This window comes from Pteropus medius, unplaced genomic scaffold, assembly GCF_902729225.1.
Source record: "Pteropus medius unplaced genomic scaffold, Ma_sr-lr_union100, whole genome shotgun sequence".
Classification (NCBI taxonomy): domain Eukaryota; kingdom Metazoa; phylum Chordata; class Mammalia; order Chiroptera; family Pteropodidae; genus Pteropus; species Pteropus medius.
The window spans coordinates 13301277-13319666 of NW_024355205.1; the positions used below are offsets into that span (position 1 = coordinate 13301277).

The 18390-nt window shown below is 33.6% G+C and overlaps 1 protein-coding gene across 5 annotated transcripts in view; it reads left to right on the top strand.

The window, feature by feature from the left end:
* Positions 1-18199, top strand: part of IFT80 (intraflagellar transport 80) — a 96334-nt gene extending 78135 nt beyond the window's left edge. For 4 of the 5 annotated variants that reach the window (XM_039857634.1, XM_039857636.1, XM_039857635.1 and 1 more), the window contains 6 exons: positions 396-543; positions 1651-1822; positions 2740-2829; positions 2913-3085; positions 9534-9657; positions 16669-18199. In XM_039857634.1, the coding sequence (XP_039713568.1) occupies positions 396-543; positions 1651-1822; positions 2740-2829; positions 2913-3085; positions 9534-9657; positions 16669-16779 (818 nt within the window). In that variant the 3' untranslated portion in view covers positions 16780-18199. The remainder of the gene's footprint in view (positions 1-395; positions 544-1650; positions 1823-2739; positions 2830-2912; positions 3086-9533; positions 9658-16668) is intronic. The other variant, XM_039857637.1, reaches the window with a different exon arrangement.
* The last annotated feature ends 191 nt before the right edge of the window (positions 18200-18390 follow it).

The window sequence follows — 18390 nt, forward strand, 5'->3', positions numbered from 1 at the left end:
TTACTTCCAATTTTCTTAGATCTACTCTCTGTCATATATTAATACTAAATAGCTTACTTGCTTGAATAAATCTATGAATAATGCTTTGATCTCATAACATTTATTAGCTACTTAACTCTATTTTAATAGCAAGTCTTTAGCTGCCACAACTAAATTGGCACTGAAGAAAGACTTGCAAATTAAAAATATAACGATTCTATGTAGGATATTCAAATATTTCCATAAATTCTTATGTGAATTTTTGTACAGGTTTTCACCATTATATGATCAGAAAATAGAGTCATTCCTACCAGAAATTAGATGGAGTCTTGTGCGTCAGCTGATTTTAAAGATATATTTTTTATACTTATTATATAGTGGAACTAATGGTATATTAACATTCTTTTAAAAATTAGGAACAATGGCACATACTTTGGCCTGGAGTGATACATGCAATATCCTGTGTGGACTTCAAGATACTCGATTTACAGTGTGGTATTACCCCAATACAGTTTATGTGGACAGAGACATTTTGCCCAAAACATTATATGAAAAGGATGCAAGGTAATATTTTACTGCAAAGAATTGTTTATTGTGGTAAATAAAACTCTAATATGTCTTTGCCTTTAATTTCAATCTTGCAAGATATCTTTTACTTTACTCAGTCAACTAAATAATTTGTTCATCTAAAGCTAGCTTATTAGTAAGACAAGTTATGGAACCAAGTTGAAAGTGTTGTATAATATAATTATATTTATTTACTTATTTATTCCTTATATGAATATAATTTTCCTTATATGAATATATTTTCAAGCTTTATGTTTTTTAATGGTAACTCAGTTTTTTTTTAAGGTGGTTTTGTGATTTTAATATAGGCACCCCTAAGATTTTTCAGTGGTATACAACTGTTGTATATCAACATCTCTGTCCCAAAATATCACTGACTTTCAGGAATGTATGTGTTCTAAAACCGAATTCAATCTAGAATTGAATTTTTAAATTAATATTAAAGATATAAAAATATATGAAATTACTGAAAATTTTTTTTTAATATTTATATTCTTCAGAAAATCAGATGCATTTATATTTCTAAATTCTCTAAGAAAGCAGGGAGATCTCTCACTTTTGACAAAAAAAAAGGAATACAAAGGTTTCTCAACTCTAAACCTTAGCATAACTTGCAAATCTATTTTGAGTTTATTTTTAATATTCAAGTTTCACAACCTTACCAAAACCAGAGAGGCATCATTTAAAAAGTATTTAATAAAGAGAGAAGTGTATCTCTTAAAGTTTACCTCTTTTTATGAGAAAATCTTGCAATCAGCTTAATCTTTAATGATTTATACTGTAATACTTTTGAAAGCTAATGCTAGGTGATTTAATCATTTGTGTGTTAAGACCGAGGAAAAAAAGGTAGTTTCAAATGCTTTTAGGAATAGCTTTCACATATGTAACAATTTTGCCATGTTGAACTATATGTTTTGCTCCAAGTGTATATAGCAAGTTAGAGTCAAATATTTATTTGAATACATACAGTTTCCCTGGAATTAACTTTTTTGGAGGTACATTTTGGAGGCTGGAGACTTCTATGTATGTCGGGTCAACTCCAATTTTATATATATGAAAAATTTTGCTCAGGATATAAATTGCACTTTGCTTTTTCTCCAACAGTGAATTTAGTAAAAATCCCCATATTGTGAGTTTTGTTGGAAATCAGGTAACTATAAGAAGAGCTGATGGCTCACTGGTTCACATCAGCATATCTCCATATCCTGCTATTCTCCATGAATATGTAAGCAGTTCAAAATGGGAAGATGCTGTAAGACTTTGTCGCTTTGTTAAGGTACTTTACATTTCAGATCCATATTGTGTATATATTGTGCATTTACACAATATCTTGTGCAAGATGAGAAATGATAAGGGCTGGAAAAATATGCATTTGAGACTATGTCTTTTTTTATAAGTGAAGACATGAACTATACAGGAGGATAGGTGCTTTGTGATTTATTCTGTGAAGAAACTATAATTTAAATGAGTAGTTTCTTAATATTGATACATATAAAAGACTTCTGTGGAATTTTTTAAGAAAGTCAGTTTCCCAACTTCTACCCCCACAGAGATTCCAACTTCTTAAATCCGAGTAGAGGCCTGGGCAGAGTTTTTAAGTTCCTCACATGATTTGTGCAGCTAAGGTTAAGACTCCCTGCTTTAGATCAGCTGGTTAAATCCAGCATTTTCCAAATATATTTGACCACAGAACTCTTTTATTGCACATTGGTTAACATTCTTTAGAATACACTTTTGCGGAATGACTTTTCTATGCTTTTTCTTACAACTGGTTGTTGGTGGCAATCTGCTATAGTAGCATTATCTAAGAACCTCACTATTCCTCAGGTTCTCTATAAGTTATATTCTTTGACAGCTCATCAAACAGACTGGAGGGTTGAAACCTTAAGTTATCTTAAAAGTATACTGTAAGTTCAAAAGTAAATTTTTGATAATTAGAAAATTTTCAAAGAATTTTATTCAAAAGAAGTTCTCTATGTGTTTTTAATATATTTTAACAAAGTAGCCACAATGAAATTTCCACATCATTAATTTATTGAATTATTAGTTCTTTCAGTGCTATGCTTAGTAACTTTTTATTTTTAATTAAAATATGATATAATTATCTTTTTTATTTTATTATCTTTTAAATCAGTTTATTTTAAGGCAGTTCAGCCAAGTAGTTGAAGTAATTATTCTCATATTTCATTTTAGGAGCAAACCTTGTGGGCTTGCCTAGCTGCTATGGCAGTTGCTAATCGAGATATGACTACTGCAGAAATAGCCTACGCAGCAATTGGTGAAGTAAATAATATGTGTGTGTGTTTCTTGCCATAATTTGTTATATCTCTGTTACCATCCACTTCAAATATTTTTTCTTTTATTAGATTGATAAGGTTCAGTACATCAATTCTATGAAAGATCTTCCATCTAAAGAATCAAAAATGGCCCACATACTAATGTTCAGTGGGAACATACAGGAGGCTGAAATAGTACTTCTTCAAGCTGGCCTTGTTTATCAAGCGATCCAGATTAATATTAATCTCTACAACTGGGAAAGGTAATAAAAATGGTTTTCCTCAATTCCAAAATCTGATTGATCTTATTCTTTTATTTACCACTTTAGTAAATTACATTTTCCAGTGTACTTAATAGTTTCCTGACACCACAAAAGAATTTATTCATGTTTATATTTGCAAGTAGTTTTTCATTGAAGATTTATGCCTTCTCTGAACTTGTGATTGATTAGAAGTTGAGATGTGAAGAAGAAAAGAGAATCTAAGATGTCTCCCCAATTTCTGATTTCAGTAACTGGATACATGAAAATATTAATATTACCGGATTTGGAAGGGAATATAGTGAATTCAGTTGTAGGCATGTTGAATTTGAAATATTTGTGAAGTAATATGTGATAATGGCTGATTAAATGAACCAGGAGCTCATGAGAAAGATTAAAAGAAGAGATGTAGATTTCGGAGACATCAGGAAATGGTTGCTAGTTGATGCCAAGAGAATGGGTGCAATTGCCTAGGGAAATGCATGGAGTGAGAAGACGTCGACTACATTTATGGGATGGGTGAACAAAGAGAAATCGACTGAAAGATTGGAATAAAGCAGGCAGGCAGAGAGAAGAGCCAAGAGAGATTTGTGATGCTAAGGAAGAAAGATGAAAGGATTTGTAGTAAGGATTGGTTGGTAGTAACCTTTCCCCCACCATTATGCTTCGGGACAGATTGCTTTCTAAGAGTGGCATGCTGCTCTTCTCTGTGACATATTATGTTTTTCCACTTATCCTCTCAGGCATGCGTCTCTCAGCGAACGAGGTTGTAGTGCTTATAAACACCTGAAGTTACTGTGTTATAAAACTGGCATGCCTACTTTTCCAGGTTAGAAGTGGCTTTGTTTCTCTCTAGCCTCAAAAATAACTCATAAATCTTTCAATTACAGGCTCTGGACTTATAATTCCTTTTGATTAGAATGTTTATAGATATCCTATCTCTACCTTTCCTTTGAATAGAAGTTACAAAAATGGCAGATGGTTAATTTTGTCATTGACATACTAGTCTCTTTAATTTATGCACTAATGATCTACAGATTCTTCATAGAATTCAGCTACTCTGTTTATGTTCTTTATTTACACTAATTTGTTGCCATCGTTTAACTGTACAAAGGATCATAAAAGATGTTTCTGGTTCTACCAACATGAGTAAGATGAATACATTGTCCCTGTCATCTGTTTGTTCTTCAATTCATAAATTTTAAACAACTAATTCATAAATATTAAACAACTAATAAAAAAATCGTGTATGCCATGACCAAGCTGTGAGTTCCATGAGAAATAGGAAAGAATAATCTTTATAGTATTCTCTCAACCAGTATTTTTAAGAAAATATTTATGTTGGCAAATGTTAGGAACTACTATTTGTATAGTACTCTGAACACTGTATCATATTTAAAAATTTTGTTTAATGAACTTTAGCTTAAAAAGCTTACACCTATTTAGGAATTCCATTTTATTGTTATTAATAACAGTAAATCGAGTGAAACTAGACTATCTTATACCATACCCCAAAATTTAACTTGAAATGTATTAAAGGCTTGAATGTAAGACCTAAAATCAGTAAAATATGTAGAAGAAAACATAGGCACTAAGCTTATGGACATTGGTCTTAGAGGTATTTTTGTGAGCTTGACCCCAAAGGTAAGGGAAACCAAAGCAAAAATAAATGAACACGATTAGATCAGATAAAAAGCTTCTACACAGCAAAAGAAACCATCATCAAGATAAAAAGGCAACCAAGTGAATGGGAGAAGATATTTGTAAATGATATTTCCAATAAGGGTCTAATATTCACAATATATAAACTCACATAACAACAACAACAAAAAAAGCAATCTGATTTAAAAATGAGCAGAGGACCTCAATAGATACTTTTCCAAGGAAAACATAAAGATGGCCAAAAGAAGAAAAGATGCTCAACATCACTAGTTATTAGGGAAGTACAAATCAAAACCACAATGAGATACCATCTTATTTAATTAAATCAAATGATTTAATTAAATAAAATTACAAGACAATAAAAAAATAGGAAAGCCTCTATTTATTGAGTGCTTATGGTACGCCAAGAATTGAGCTAAACGTTTTCCACATATTAACTCTTTTGGTCATTACAGCATTTTACAAATGAAAAAATTGAAGCTTACTCATAAGTTCATGGCAGATCTAGGATTTGAACTTAGTCTTCCAATATCAAAGAGGACCGAATTATCCTAGTATCACCAAGCAATTAGATATGTACTGCTAGTACCACTACTTATATTTGATATTGGATTGCTGTTTATCTCTCTTATTAATCTTTGGAGATGTTTACATCATCTTTCCCCTTTCAGATTATATACTTATTAAAGAACAGAAACATATTGTATATACCTAGTAGGTACTTAATATTCATGTTCTTAATCTTTATGCAATACTCTTTAATCATTTTGAATTGCTCCTCTACAAACATTAGGTGTAGATACATACAGTTTGTCATAGCAGTAAGATGAGGATATTTGCCTTTTATGGCTTCTACTGCTAGCCTACAATATACATAAATAACACATATTACATGTATTATATATAATATACGATGCCTTTTGAACATTTCTTGTATCTCCTAGACCTAAGTGAAACTTCCCTCTTTTCTGAGGACACCACTTCTCTGGCTTTCCTCTCAAATGGAGTCAATTCTTTCTGACTCCACACCCTTTAGCATCTGGATGTGGATGGATTTGGTGTCCTTTTTGCCTCCCTCTTCTTCATTTCCCTATCTTATAAAATATCTGATTGTTCAGAATTATGTCATGTGCCATACTTATTTTATGCTATAACTTCAAATCTCTGCTCCCTGTGCCTCCCTTCTCCCCTCCCCCCACCTCCAATTTTCAGCAAACGACTGTACCTTATGATATTAGATTTTAGGGTGAAGGAAAACAAAAAGAGCAAAGAAGATTTAATGGAGGAAAGAGTGAACACTGGTGCTCCTCCATTCCTCTTGTCTACCTGGCATCTACCTTTTCTATGCTTTTTGCCTTTTATCTTAACTATAAACCAGTGAGTTGGTCAAGTGCTGGTAAACCTTTATTTCCTCCTGATAAGATCTAGAAGCATTGTTCCAGGATTCTGATTACTAGTTACACACTTTAGACTCCCAAATATGCATCTCTCTTATAGCCCTCTGACCTGCCAATAGTTGCTTCCAGAATTCACTCAGCTCATCAACTACCTCCTCGGCATTTCCATTGGATGTCTTACATGTTTGAGTTCAAATTATATTCATTTCCTCATAAACTTGGTCCTCTTCCAAAGTAATCTTATCTCCTCAGTCTATGCAAAGCTGGAGATCTAGGAGTTACATTTAAATTTTTCCTTATGCTTCTTTCCCCCCACCCTAATTACCAACTATTTGCTCCCACATACCTCTGATACTCACCCACTTCGCTGCCAGCACTCTTGCCTAAGGTGATGTAAGTTCTTCTCATAACTGAAGCTAAGAGAGGTAGAAACTAAAAACTCCAGGTATACAGATCGATCCTTTATATAAGTATTAATAAAAATAATTTCTGCCAGTTATATAAAGTGATTTTGCTTCATTCAAGTTATGTAAAAATTTCTTAGCATACTGCTTGACACATAGTAAGCCTTCAGTAAATGGTAGCTATTATTCATTCTTCAAATATATATTGAGTGTCTCTCATGTGCCAGGTTTTAGGCTCTGGGGATACCAGGTTGAACAAAACCAACCAAGTTCTATGATGGCAATTTTGATTCTCTGTTGTATGGCTAAGAGAAAAAGGTAGGAGTAAGAGGGATATATATATTTAGATTCAATATAAGAATCCATTTATAACAGCATAATCCAGAGAATGGATTGGATGATAAATATATTAGATTGCTTTCAAGATCCCTGAATTTCTATATTTTTAAAAAGCCTTTAGAAGGGAACAGATTTTATAATAATATGTGTTATTCCATTTGAGAAGCACAGTCTTGCTGGTTATGCTTCTGACACTCCTACTTGAATTTGAAAATTGCCTGCAACCTTATAAAATTCAGTCATTGAAGAGTTATAGGTAAGCAGGTTATCTGCTTGACGTTTACTTGGACACTTGGTGGTAGTCTATTCTGAAAAACTGAAGTTAAGAGAGGTAGAAACTAAAAACTCCAGATATATATGTCAATCTTTTATGTAAGTATTAATAAAAATAATTTCTCTACTTCTGCCAGTTACGTAAAGTGATTTTTGCTTCCTTCAAGTTATGCAAAAAATCATATTTTGGATTTATCTTTTTATATCACTTCCTTCTATTTAAAATCAGAGAGAGATACATGGATTTATTCCAGCCCCATAATCTAATGTCACATTTGTTTGGTTGCCAAATAACCATTTGCTAGAGACATACTGTTCTCATAACCCTTATATAATTTGGAGTGAATCTCCTCCTAACTGTGGTAAGGAAATATTTTTTACCCAAAGTGTACTTTCAGAGACTATTTAAAATAGCACATATGATTTGAATGTTTACCTTTAGCCATTGCTCTTCAATCAGATAATTAATATATATTTTATAATAATAATAACTATTATAATGACAAGTAATATTTAGTGTCTAGTATCTAAATGCAGGATTAGACATCATATTCTATCCTTTCTACATAATTAAATATATCGATGTTCTATAACAAAGTATCTCTTTGGAATATTTGAAAAGCCCCAACCCAGAGTGGATGCTTATGTACTCCCCACTTACAATCAAGAGCTCCTTCCCTCATTGTGTACAATCATAAAGGGAGGATGAGAAATGGAATTTCTAAGGCACAAAGGGGTGGTTCCCCAGAGTCTCCACTCACACATGCACCACTGGAAGCAGAGCCTTAGGAACATGCAGGGGGACGATACGGGAGAGAGTTAGAAGGATGAAGGCATCTTTACTTCGATTTCTCATCTTTTGATCCTTTATAAATTGTTTTTGCCTTCTCTTATCTTCCACTTTAGTTCTTCTATATTCTAGTACCTCTACGTTCTTTTCTGTGTATCCTCTTTTCTCTGAAAAATTTAAAGTCACAGAAGAATGCAGAAACTTTGTGAGGTGTTTGTGATAGGTAGCAAATACCCTTGCATTTAGCAATATGGTTTATGCTAATTTTTCTTACATTTTTCATAAGAAATCATGCAGAATTCTGGCATTGTCATTTGTATCATACATAACTTACATTCATAATTTTTTCATATTGTCTTTAATCTCTCAACTATCTTAATTATCAGTTAATACACATAGCATATCTGAAATAATTCTTAAAGTGATTAGTTCAAGTCAAACCAATTCACACTAAAAATGAAACAGATTTTCCTACTAAAGAGTCACACATTGCCAAAAAATATATAGTCAGCAGTTGATCTTGTCTAAAACACCAGATTTATAATAGTTGGCTCTGATAAATCATGACTGGCCTATTCAGAAGTCATATGTTGTATTAGAAAGCAAGAAAACTTGAGGAATAAAATCTTTGACTATTATGACTGTTTCTCATACTTTAAAACAAGATGACAGGGAACAGTGTAGGAGAGCTATGCTTCACTGGATTGTTGCTGACTCAACTAATTTGAGTTATACACAGGATCATGGGCTAAGGTGCTGTTCAAAACCTCCATACAAAAAATTAGCCTGGAACTGAGGATTAATCTTTTCATTTCCCACCAAATTATCAGTATATAGATTTAATGTTTTTGATGTTGTACCACTGATCTCAGTAATTCATTCCATTCTTATTGGCTATTTAAATATTACTTTAAAAATAACTTATATAGATAGATATTAATTAGATTATAAAATTTAAATGGCTGTTAATTTTTTCTGAGTATCAAGTGGCAAAGGCATTTTATCAGACTTTTAATATCCTCATATTTTATTTTCATAATATTTTAAATTTGATGTATTGATAATATAAGGATATCAGTATTTAGTTGAATATTGAACTGTATAAATTCCTTATAGACTTACAGAAATGGTCAGGATAGTTGAACCACTCCCATTGGGGGGAATTTCATTTACTTGCATTTTATAACGATTTCAATGAATTTTTCAATGAACATTTACTATACATACACTCTGTAGTACTCACCAAAAAGAAATGAAAGCCAAATTTCCCTTCAATAAATGTCTACGTTAGTGAAGGAAACTGACTTATAAATAATAATATACTGTAAGTACTGCTGTAATACCATGTAAATGGTCATTTATTTCTACAAGGGGAGCTGATCAGGGAGAAGAGATCATGTTTGATCTGGACCTTAAAGTAGAAATAGGAATTTGCAAGATGGATGAGGTAGAGAATGACGTTCCCTATTGAGGGACAAGTAGAGGGAATAACATAGATCATTTGTCCCACCCTGTCACCCTAAAACACTACTGCCCATGGAGGCCAATACAAGCAATACTGATAATCTGTTTTATTTTTATTATAGGGCACTTGAATTGGCTGTAAAATACAAAACACATGTTGATACAGTTCTTGCTTACCGTCAAAAGTTTTTGGAGACATTTGGTAAACAGGAAACTAATAAACGATACTTACAGTATGCAGAAGGTGTAAGTATTATTCAGTATTTTATAATAATGTATATGTTTTGTAATTATATAATCATCTTAATGAGACAAATTTGAATGACTCATACCTTAATTGAAAAAAAATTAACTTTTTGCCTTAAGATGTTGTAGTCTTATTTTAACAATATAATTATATTGTTAAACATTTTAAAATCTTATAGCCATGTTTTGATTAACTCAAATATATTTTTATAATATCCAATTTGTGTTAAGGTTAGGTACTAATTAATATTTTAGATAAACAATATAAATGGATGGGATAAAGGCTTCTAACTCCTGAATTTTGTCTTCCACAAACTGCCCCTTCTGCAGGGGAGATATTTAAGTACAGAGGGTACCTGTCAGAAAATGGATTCTTCGTCACTTTATAGAATTCTAGGGAGCTAGGTTGTACTCCAGAGCTGCCTAGCCTAAGTAGACTTCACTACCTAGGACCAAAGAAGGCTAACCCTTTGCTTTTCAAATTCCTACCAGAATCTCAAATTTTATCACTCCAATTAGAAGAGCATCATTCCAGTACATATTAGCCCACAAGGAGAGCCAGAACAAGAGAGTTTGCCCCAGTACCTGGCCACATCCTTCTAGGCTCAGACTGTAGAAACAGAGTTTACCTGTAGCCATACAGACAAGAGATTTAGGTCCTAAAATAGGGCTAGTCTTTGTTCCCTAACTTGAACTAGTTGATTTATTTATTTTTTTTCTTTCTTTCTTTCTTTCTGTTTACGAGCGTTTATTGTTTTTCTTCTTTTTCTTCTTCCTTCCTTCCTTTCCTTTTTCTTCTTTTCCTTTTTTTTCTTTTCCTTTTCTTCCTTTTCCTTCTTTTCCTTCCCTTTTCTTCTCCTTCCTTTCCTTCCTTCCTTTTCCTTCTTCTGTTGCCCAGTTCGCCTGAGTTCCCTGTTCTTTCTCCTTCTTCTGTTCCTGTTCTTTTCGTTCTTCTTCTTTTCTTCTTCTTTTCTTTTCTTTCTTTTCTTTTTCTTTTTCTTCTTCTTCTTCTTTTTCTTCTTTTCTTTTTCTTCTTCTTTTCTTTTCCTTTTTTTTGAATATAGGATGACGACGATCCCGAAGATAGACTTCATGCTGATATTGGTCAGGATGATTTCCCCCTCATCCCTATATAGCTGAGCTGACTATAGATGAAAGTTCCCTTCCTCCGACTGAATAACACTGAACACCGATTGTTCCAGATCCAGAGATAGATGATCCAGAAAAGAAAAGAAGGTAGGGAGAGGGCCCCTGCAAATCCTACGAAAGCTAACACTATCCATTTACCATATTTAGAATACTGAGTATCAAGATCTACATTTTTGTATTTTAGAATGGTTTTCAGGGTAGTGAAGCCTTTGGGGACATTCTTAGAATTCTGTAATGCAACTTCAGTGTCTGGATTCAGGATAGACACAAATTGTGCATTTCTTGGTGAAAAGGGGTATATTTTATAGAAGCTCCACAAACTTAATTTTTCATTCCAAACTTGTTTATTACTGAAATGAATCCCTGGGAGTTTGGGCTGTGAGTCCTTCCTCTACTGCTAGGACAAACTCAGGCTCCCTGGGAGGGCTAACCTCTAACTCACAGAATGTGACAGCAGCCATCACCACTACAGTGCTAAGCAGACCACACAATCACCAGATCACCTGATATTTTTGTCAGCTTTGAAAATATGGCAGTATATTAAAATTGAGCCCCCACGTTAAGTTTACTGTATTGTATAAATTTTAAGCAGATTAGTATTACTCCATTTCCTCTTTGTCATCATTGTCATTAATATTTTTTTTTCAGTATTTTTACATTGGTGCTTTTGAAGACATGGAAAATATAAATCTTACCTTTAAGGAAATTGTATTTTAGACAGGAAAAACTTAATATTTTAATCTTCTTTTTCATTATATATGTATTCAACTGTTACCAAAGTGTAATACTTTAATCATAAAAGTAGTAGAAATGTTCAAAGTGGGATAATCAAAACAACATGGCTTTTTTAGGTATTTTGTTTTCTTTCATCCTGAAACAATATCGGTTACTTTGACTCTTTATGGCACTATGCTCTCGTTTCCTCTTTTTCTACTCCATAAATATAATTTGGAAGTTAACTAGAAATCATAAAACAGTATTTTAAGATGAAAATTATCTTTGACTTAAAAATTTCCCGTTATTTATCTATGTCAGCCAAAATTGTGATTATGTAAACTCCTTATTTCAGAACTAAGAGTTGAATAGAAAAAGATCATTTTTTTAAATTTGAGAAATTTAGTCTAGATATATTGAATTCTAGTGGGTTTACAATACATAAAGTGAAAGTTTATAAGTGAAAAGTTTGATATACATTCATATTTAGGAACCCAGAAATGTATTTGGGCATTTCTAGCTTAAAATGTGGAAATCTGGGGTTCATACAAGGTGTACAATCTTCTAAGAACCCTATTAGAGTCATTGTACCCAATTTACAATGGTGTTCAGTAGTATTTGTAAGATAATTTATAAGTCTGGCAAATAAATTTCATTTGAGGAATGTATTCAGTCTACTGAATGCATACTTTATACAAGAAGAAAAGTAGAAGAACCTGGAAATGTTTACAACATTATGCTAGGAGAAGGAGGAAAAAAAAAGTGGAAAAAAACAGTCAACAAACACCTTCTGAGCAGTATTTCAGAAAATATAGGATTTTGAAGAAGCTCCAAAAGTGTCAATATTCCAAATTTCGGACCAACCACTTTAGGTCTTGCAACTTTTAAGGCCTTACAATCTTACAGGGTCTTGATGTACAAAACCCGGGAGAGAAAATAGTGATTGTTCAGTGATATCTCATTTGCTGGGTAATTAGTTACCATTTATTTATTGAATATTTATTGAGTGCCTCCTGCAGACAATATATTCTCCTTGGTGCTTGGGATATAATATTAAACATGGCAGACCCTGAGCCTTGCCTCATGAAGCTTATATTCAAATGGAGGTGATAGGTAATTATACAGTTAATTGTTAATTTCAGTTGTGATAATTGCCTTGATGGTGATGTACGTGGTGCTATAAGACTTTATGAATGTGGAACCTGACCTAGAGTGGAGGATCAGCCAAGACTTTTCTAAGCAAAGTGAATGATATTTGAGCTGAGTTCTAAAGGATGAATAGTAGAAGCTGATTAGGGGCGAGGGTGGTGCGTGGTGGTGGACATGTTCTGGGCAGAGGAAAGGCTTTGAAGTAGGAAAGAGTAAAGAGTGAAAGGGATATTGACATGAGCGTTCCACAGGGCAAATTAAGGATATATTAGACTTTTCCTTAAGATTAATGTGAAGCTATCGAAAGGAAATACCATGATCACTTTCGCTTTTAAAATACTATTTCTAAATTTAAATGGAAACTTAGAATTTTCCACAAAATTATCTTGACTAGGATTTTGTCAGTCAGTTAAAGGATATGATAATAAGAGCAAATGTGTGGGTATTTGAAAGAATAGGGAAGGAATACAGAGTGACTACTCTGGGTCCTGGGTTCTGGGTAGTTAGAATATTGGTTGAGATAAGACATGGGAGGGTCTTAATACTGTGTTAATAGACTTCATAGTGAAGGCAATGAGAAGACGTGGAGGTTTGTAATCAAGAGAATTGAAAGATAACTTCTGATGTAGAAAATGGATTGGAGGTAAGGGTGGTGGCTAGGAGACCAGTTAAGAGGTTACTATAATAGTCCCACCAGGAGATGGAAAGGGTAAGATTAATGAAAGAAAAAATTCAGCAGTTAAATCAAGAGAGTATGTGGTTGGAGATGGGAGAAAGGGAGGTGAAATTAAGGCCAGGCATGTGAGAGTGACTTCAGCATTTCTAGTGTGGGTGACTGGCAGATGGGCATGCTTCTAACCTAGATAAGGAACATGAGCATATACAGATTTTGGACCTTTTAAATTTGAATACATTAAAATATACATTTGTTGGGGGGGGGAGGTTGTGGGATATCCAGGTGGAAATATTTAGTGGAAACATAAATGTGAACATTGACAGATAGTGACAAAGAATGAATCAGCACTAGATAAAGTTATGGTCATGACCATCTAGTTATAGTTGAAGCTATGTGAGTTGATGAAATCTCCCAGGGAATGTATGAAAGAGCCGTGGTTGGAACCCTGGTGAATACTAGTAGTTAAGAGGTTGTATGGGAGAAGGATGCAGGAAAAAAAGAAAAAAGGAGACGAAGAAGGGCATTTAGAAAGGAGAGCAGAAACCAGAAGGGAGGGATATTGTACAGTCTAACGTGAGAGATTTTTCAAAGAGCAGTGGTAGGTTCAAAGAACGTACAGGGAATGCTCCCCCATCAGGGCCTTGTTCTTCCCGCTGTCAGAGTGCTCTTTCCCAGATGTCCACAGGGATTTGCTCACTCGTCTCCTTTAGATCTTCATGTCAACCTCTCAGGGAGGCCTTTCCTCATCACTCCAATCACTCTGCCACCCCCTTTATGCCTGGCACTTACTATCTCCCTTTCCTGTTTCCAAAACTCCTACAACTTCTGACATACCATATATATTTGTCGCTTCCACTATTATTTGTCTTCCCTTGTTTATCTCTCTATGAAGATAGCGATTTTTATTTTTTTGTTCACTCCTGAGTCCTTGAGTCTAGAACGATCCTTGGCATATAATCAGCAGTAAATATTTGTCAAATGAGAGAAGATATATAGGATGATAGATGAAAACACTTGATGGTAGTATTAGTGAAAAGTTTTTGAAGTGTAGTGAGAACACAGTCATATTACAGAGGTCTAGAGCGAGAACGAGAGTCAAGCGTGAGAATAAAGAGGGTGGTGGCTTGCAGGGAGACAGAATAGAGAGGGGAGGGTGATGAACAGTGGCCAGTGAAGAGAAGGAAATTGAATATGTAAGTAATAATTGAAGGCAGATGTCCTAGAGGAATCAAAGAAGATGGGATCAAGGGACTTATGTGAAGAGTTTGGCCTGAGAGAAGAAAAAGAGATAAGGATGGATACAGATACAGATATAGGTAAGTTTGTGAGTGCAAGGAAAGAAATTAAGTGAATTCATGCCTAATGGCCACTGTATTCTCTGTAAAGTAGGAAGCTGATTTTCAGCTGAAAGTAAGAGAGATAGGGTGGAGGATGGAGAGCCATTTGCCATGATTTTGAAATTCTGTATGAATAAGAATTGACCAGGAACTACAATAAGAAGTGCCAAATAGTATTGGCACTCCCTATAATAGAAAAGGATGTATTTTAGTATAGGATGTATTTTAGTATAGAAATCACTTGAAGGCTGTCATGAGTACATCCTTATATAAAACTCACTGTTAAAAATACTCTATTCCAAGGACTAAATTATCAGAACACTGTTCTAAAACTAGATAAATACCAAAGTGAAAGTGAAACATTTATTTTCCGTAGGATAACTATTAACTGACACCCTCATTTGTACTGTAACAACTAATATAGATGTCATCAACTGACTTGATGGACTTCTAATGCAACAAAGCAACAGTTGTTCAGTGCACCATCAATATATGGTTTTATTGTGATTGATTTAAGAATCATGTCCCATCAATTTAAGGCTGGAAGATGTCCAAAGCATTCATCAAGTTTTGTCTTTCTCTTTGCAAATGTTTTGTTAGACATAGAAACGAGTGTTTTGTCATTTCAAAAAGATCAAGTTCTAGCGTGATTGAAAAATGAGTCTTTCAAATAATCTGATGTTTGCTCTGCCTTTTAAAGAGCTGTCATTTGCATGTGAACACAGACATTCATCTTCTATTAGTAAGAGGATTTTTTTAATTCATCTATTTGATATATTATAGAAAAAGTATATGGAATTATTAACTGTTTAAAAAGGTAACTGAAAACATCCACAAATTAATTCACAAAAGTTTGAATAAAGAATATTGGAATAAAAAAGAGCCAAATACTAATTCCATACTAAACTTCTGGCACAAAACAAAAAGGGTATGAATTCCTGTTAAGGTTAAATTAATCTCTCAAGTTCCTTAAGATAAATCTGTTCAAGCAGCAAGTAGTACTTCAGTCTGATTTAATACTACTTATTCCACCCAACTTCCCTACATGGAGTTGAAAACCTATTCACTTTCAGCTCAATCTCGGGAGTTTGGGTTTATTTCTTAGTAAGTCAGTTAGTTTAACCTATGACCCAGTTTCTCCCATGTCTTGCCTGAGAGGATGCACATTCCTAAATTCGTTATCTCCAAACTTTTTAAAACAGAAGAATGCTTTTTCCTAAAGAAATTGTTCGTAGAACTCAGGGCAGACAGTCCATTCTGACACCCAGTGGAACGGGCTTAGAGGAGGGGCTGCACAGGGGGCGTTGCATCATGGACCAAAGCGAAGGAAACAGATAAACGTGTTATCACTTTTCATTGATTCTTTTAATGTGTCTCCCAGCCTTGCTTTTCCACTACTTCCTCTCATATCTTTTCATCATTGTCTTCGCCACCACTGTATCTTAATATTACTTTAAGAGTTGTTGCAAAGGCACCATTTTTTCAGAGTCTGCTCTGGGGAAGCAAATGCTGCCCCATCTTTCCTCACAGTTTCTTATAGAAATCTCATAAGCAATGAAGAGCTGACCCACTTGCAACGTGGCTTGGTGGCCTGAACCCTGTCCATTTTTCCTCTTGTTTGGAGGAGAGCAGTCCCTTTGCGCCCCTGTATCCCTGAGGCACCTGTACAGAACCCTAAGACTCCAGTTCACTGTTTAGATGTACCTTTCATAGCTACAATAAGATTTAGGTCTTTGGTATTGCAATGAGAGTCTTTGCTTTTTATTGTGGTGTTTGTTCTGTTTGGTTTTATTCTTTAAGTTATTTCCATTTTGTTTTGTTTTGTTCTGTTTTTGACTATTATTTTTTTTAACTTTTCTTTCATGCCCTCTTTTTCTCTAATGTTTTGGAGTCACACATTCCGTTTTTGTTTACTCTTAGTTTCTTTGGATTAAACAAAAATGTCTTTACTATATAAGCATGTTTTTTCCTTTTCTTCTACTGCAGCTCCAAATAGATTGGGAGAAAATCAAAGCCAAAATTGAGATGGAAATTACTAAAGAACGAGAGCGATCATCAAGCAGCCAGTCCACCAAGAATGTCGGTCCAAAGCACTAAGTGCCACACTTACCTTTCAGAAGTTTTACCTTTTGAAACTAATTCTGATTAACCAAGGGTAAGCATCTATGTGTTCCTTGCTAAAGAAAAAGGCAGAATCTTTAAGTATAAGCACTTGCTTTGTATTTAACACTAAAAGTATATTTAGAAAGACCAAGCACAAAATAATTGACGTAATTTTATCTTTGATACTTTTACTCCAATAATTCACAAAATATTCCTATATATTTATGATACACCTATGTAGTGTTGCTTACATTCCAGTTTTTTGTCCATTACTTTATCCCTGAATCTTCAGCATGAGCAAATATTAATGCTCATAATAAAACATTGGACTCTTTAAAATGTATGTTATCATTAATTTCTATTTGACCTCTAAATCATAAAGTGCTCTCAAAGTTTATTTATATATCAGAAATAATGAGGATAGATTTATGAAAATGTACAATACATACACCAAAGTTCATAGCAGCACTGTTTACAATAGCAAAAAGGAGGACAAAAAGAGATGAATGGATAACAAACAATGTGGTATATACATACAGTGGAATATTATTCAGACTTAAAAAGGAATGGAATTCTGCTACATGCTACAGCATGGATGAACCTTGAAAATGTTATGCTAATGAAATAAGCCAGACACAAAGGTCAAATATTGTATGATCCCACTTATATGAGGTACCTAAAATAGACAAGTTCATTGAGACAGAAATGAGAATACTGGTTGCCAGGGGCCATTAGAGGGAGAATGGGGAAGCTATGGTTTAATGGGTACAGAATTCCTTTTTGGGATGAACAAGTTCTGGAAATAGGTAGCGGTGATACTTGCACAACATTGTAAATGTTCAGTGTCACTGAATTGTACACTTAAAAATAGCTAAAATTGTAAATATATGTTTTACCATAATTTTAGGAACATATCTAGAATGGGCAAGAAATATTTTCCTTATTCCTCTCTTGACTTGAAAATGTTCAGGCCCTTGGCCTTGGAGTCTGCATTTGTGGGAAAATTCTTAAATGATGAATCTGTTTGACTAGCTTAATTCAGTATGTCCCAAAATTGTTACCACAAAAACTTTTTAATATTAACACAAGTACTTCTTAGAAAATCTTACATGAAACCATTTTTAGAAATGGTATATTATAGAGTAAGAATATACAAATGCATGGGAAAGTGATTATCTCTCACCCCCATTTTAATTAACATCTAGATTTCTTTTTTGAAAATGTTCTTGTCTTTTCAACATATTCCTTTTCTTTTTTGGAATGTTGGAACATTCTGTTCTTCGTCCAGATGCTAGGTACAAAGGTGTGTTCAGTTTGTGAAACGTGATTGAGCAGTTTACTTACAAGTTGTACTTATACGTTTATATATGTTTTCTGCATTGTTATATTTCAATAAAGTTTAAAAAGAAAAATGGTTTAAAGGGTAATTTTTTTAAATTTATGTTTAATTATAGTCGACATACAATATTATATTAGTGTCAGGTATACAACATAGTGATTCAACATTTATATAACTTACAAAGTGATCATCATATAAGTCTAGTAATCATCTGTCACCATACGTAGTCATTACAGTTATTGACTCTTTTTTTTTGTACATTACAT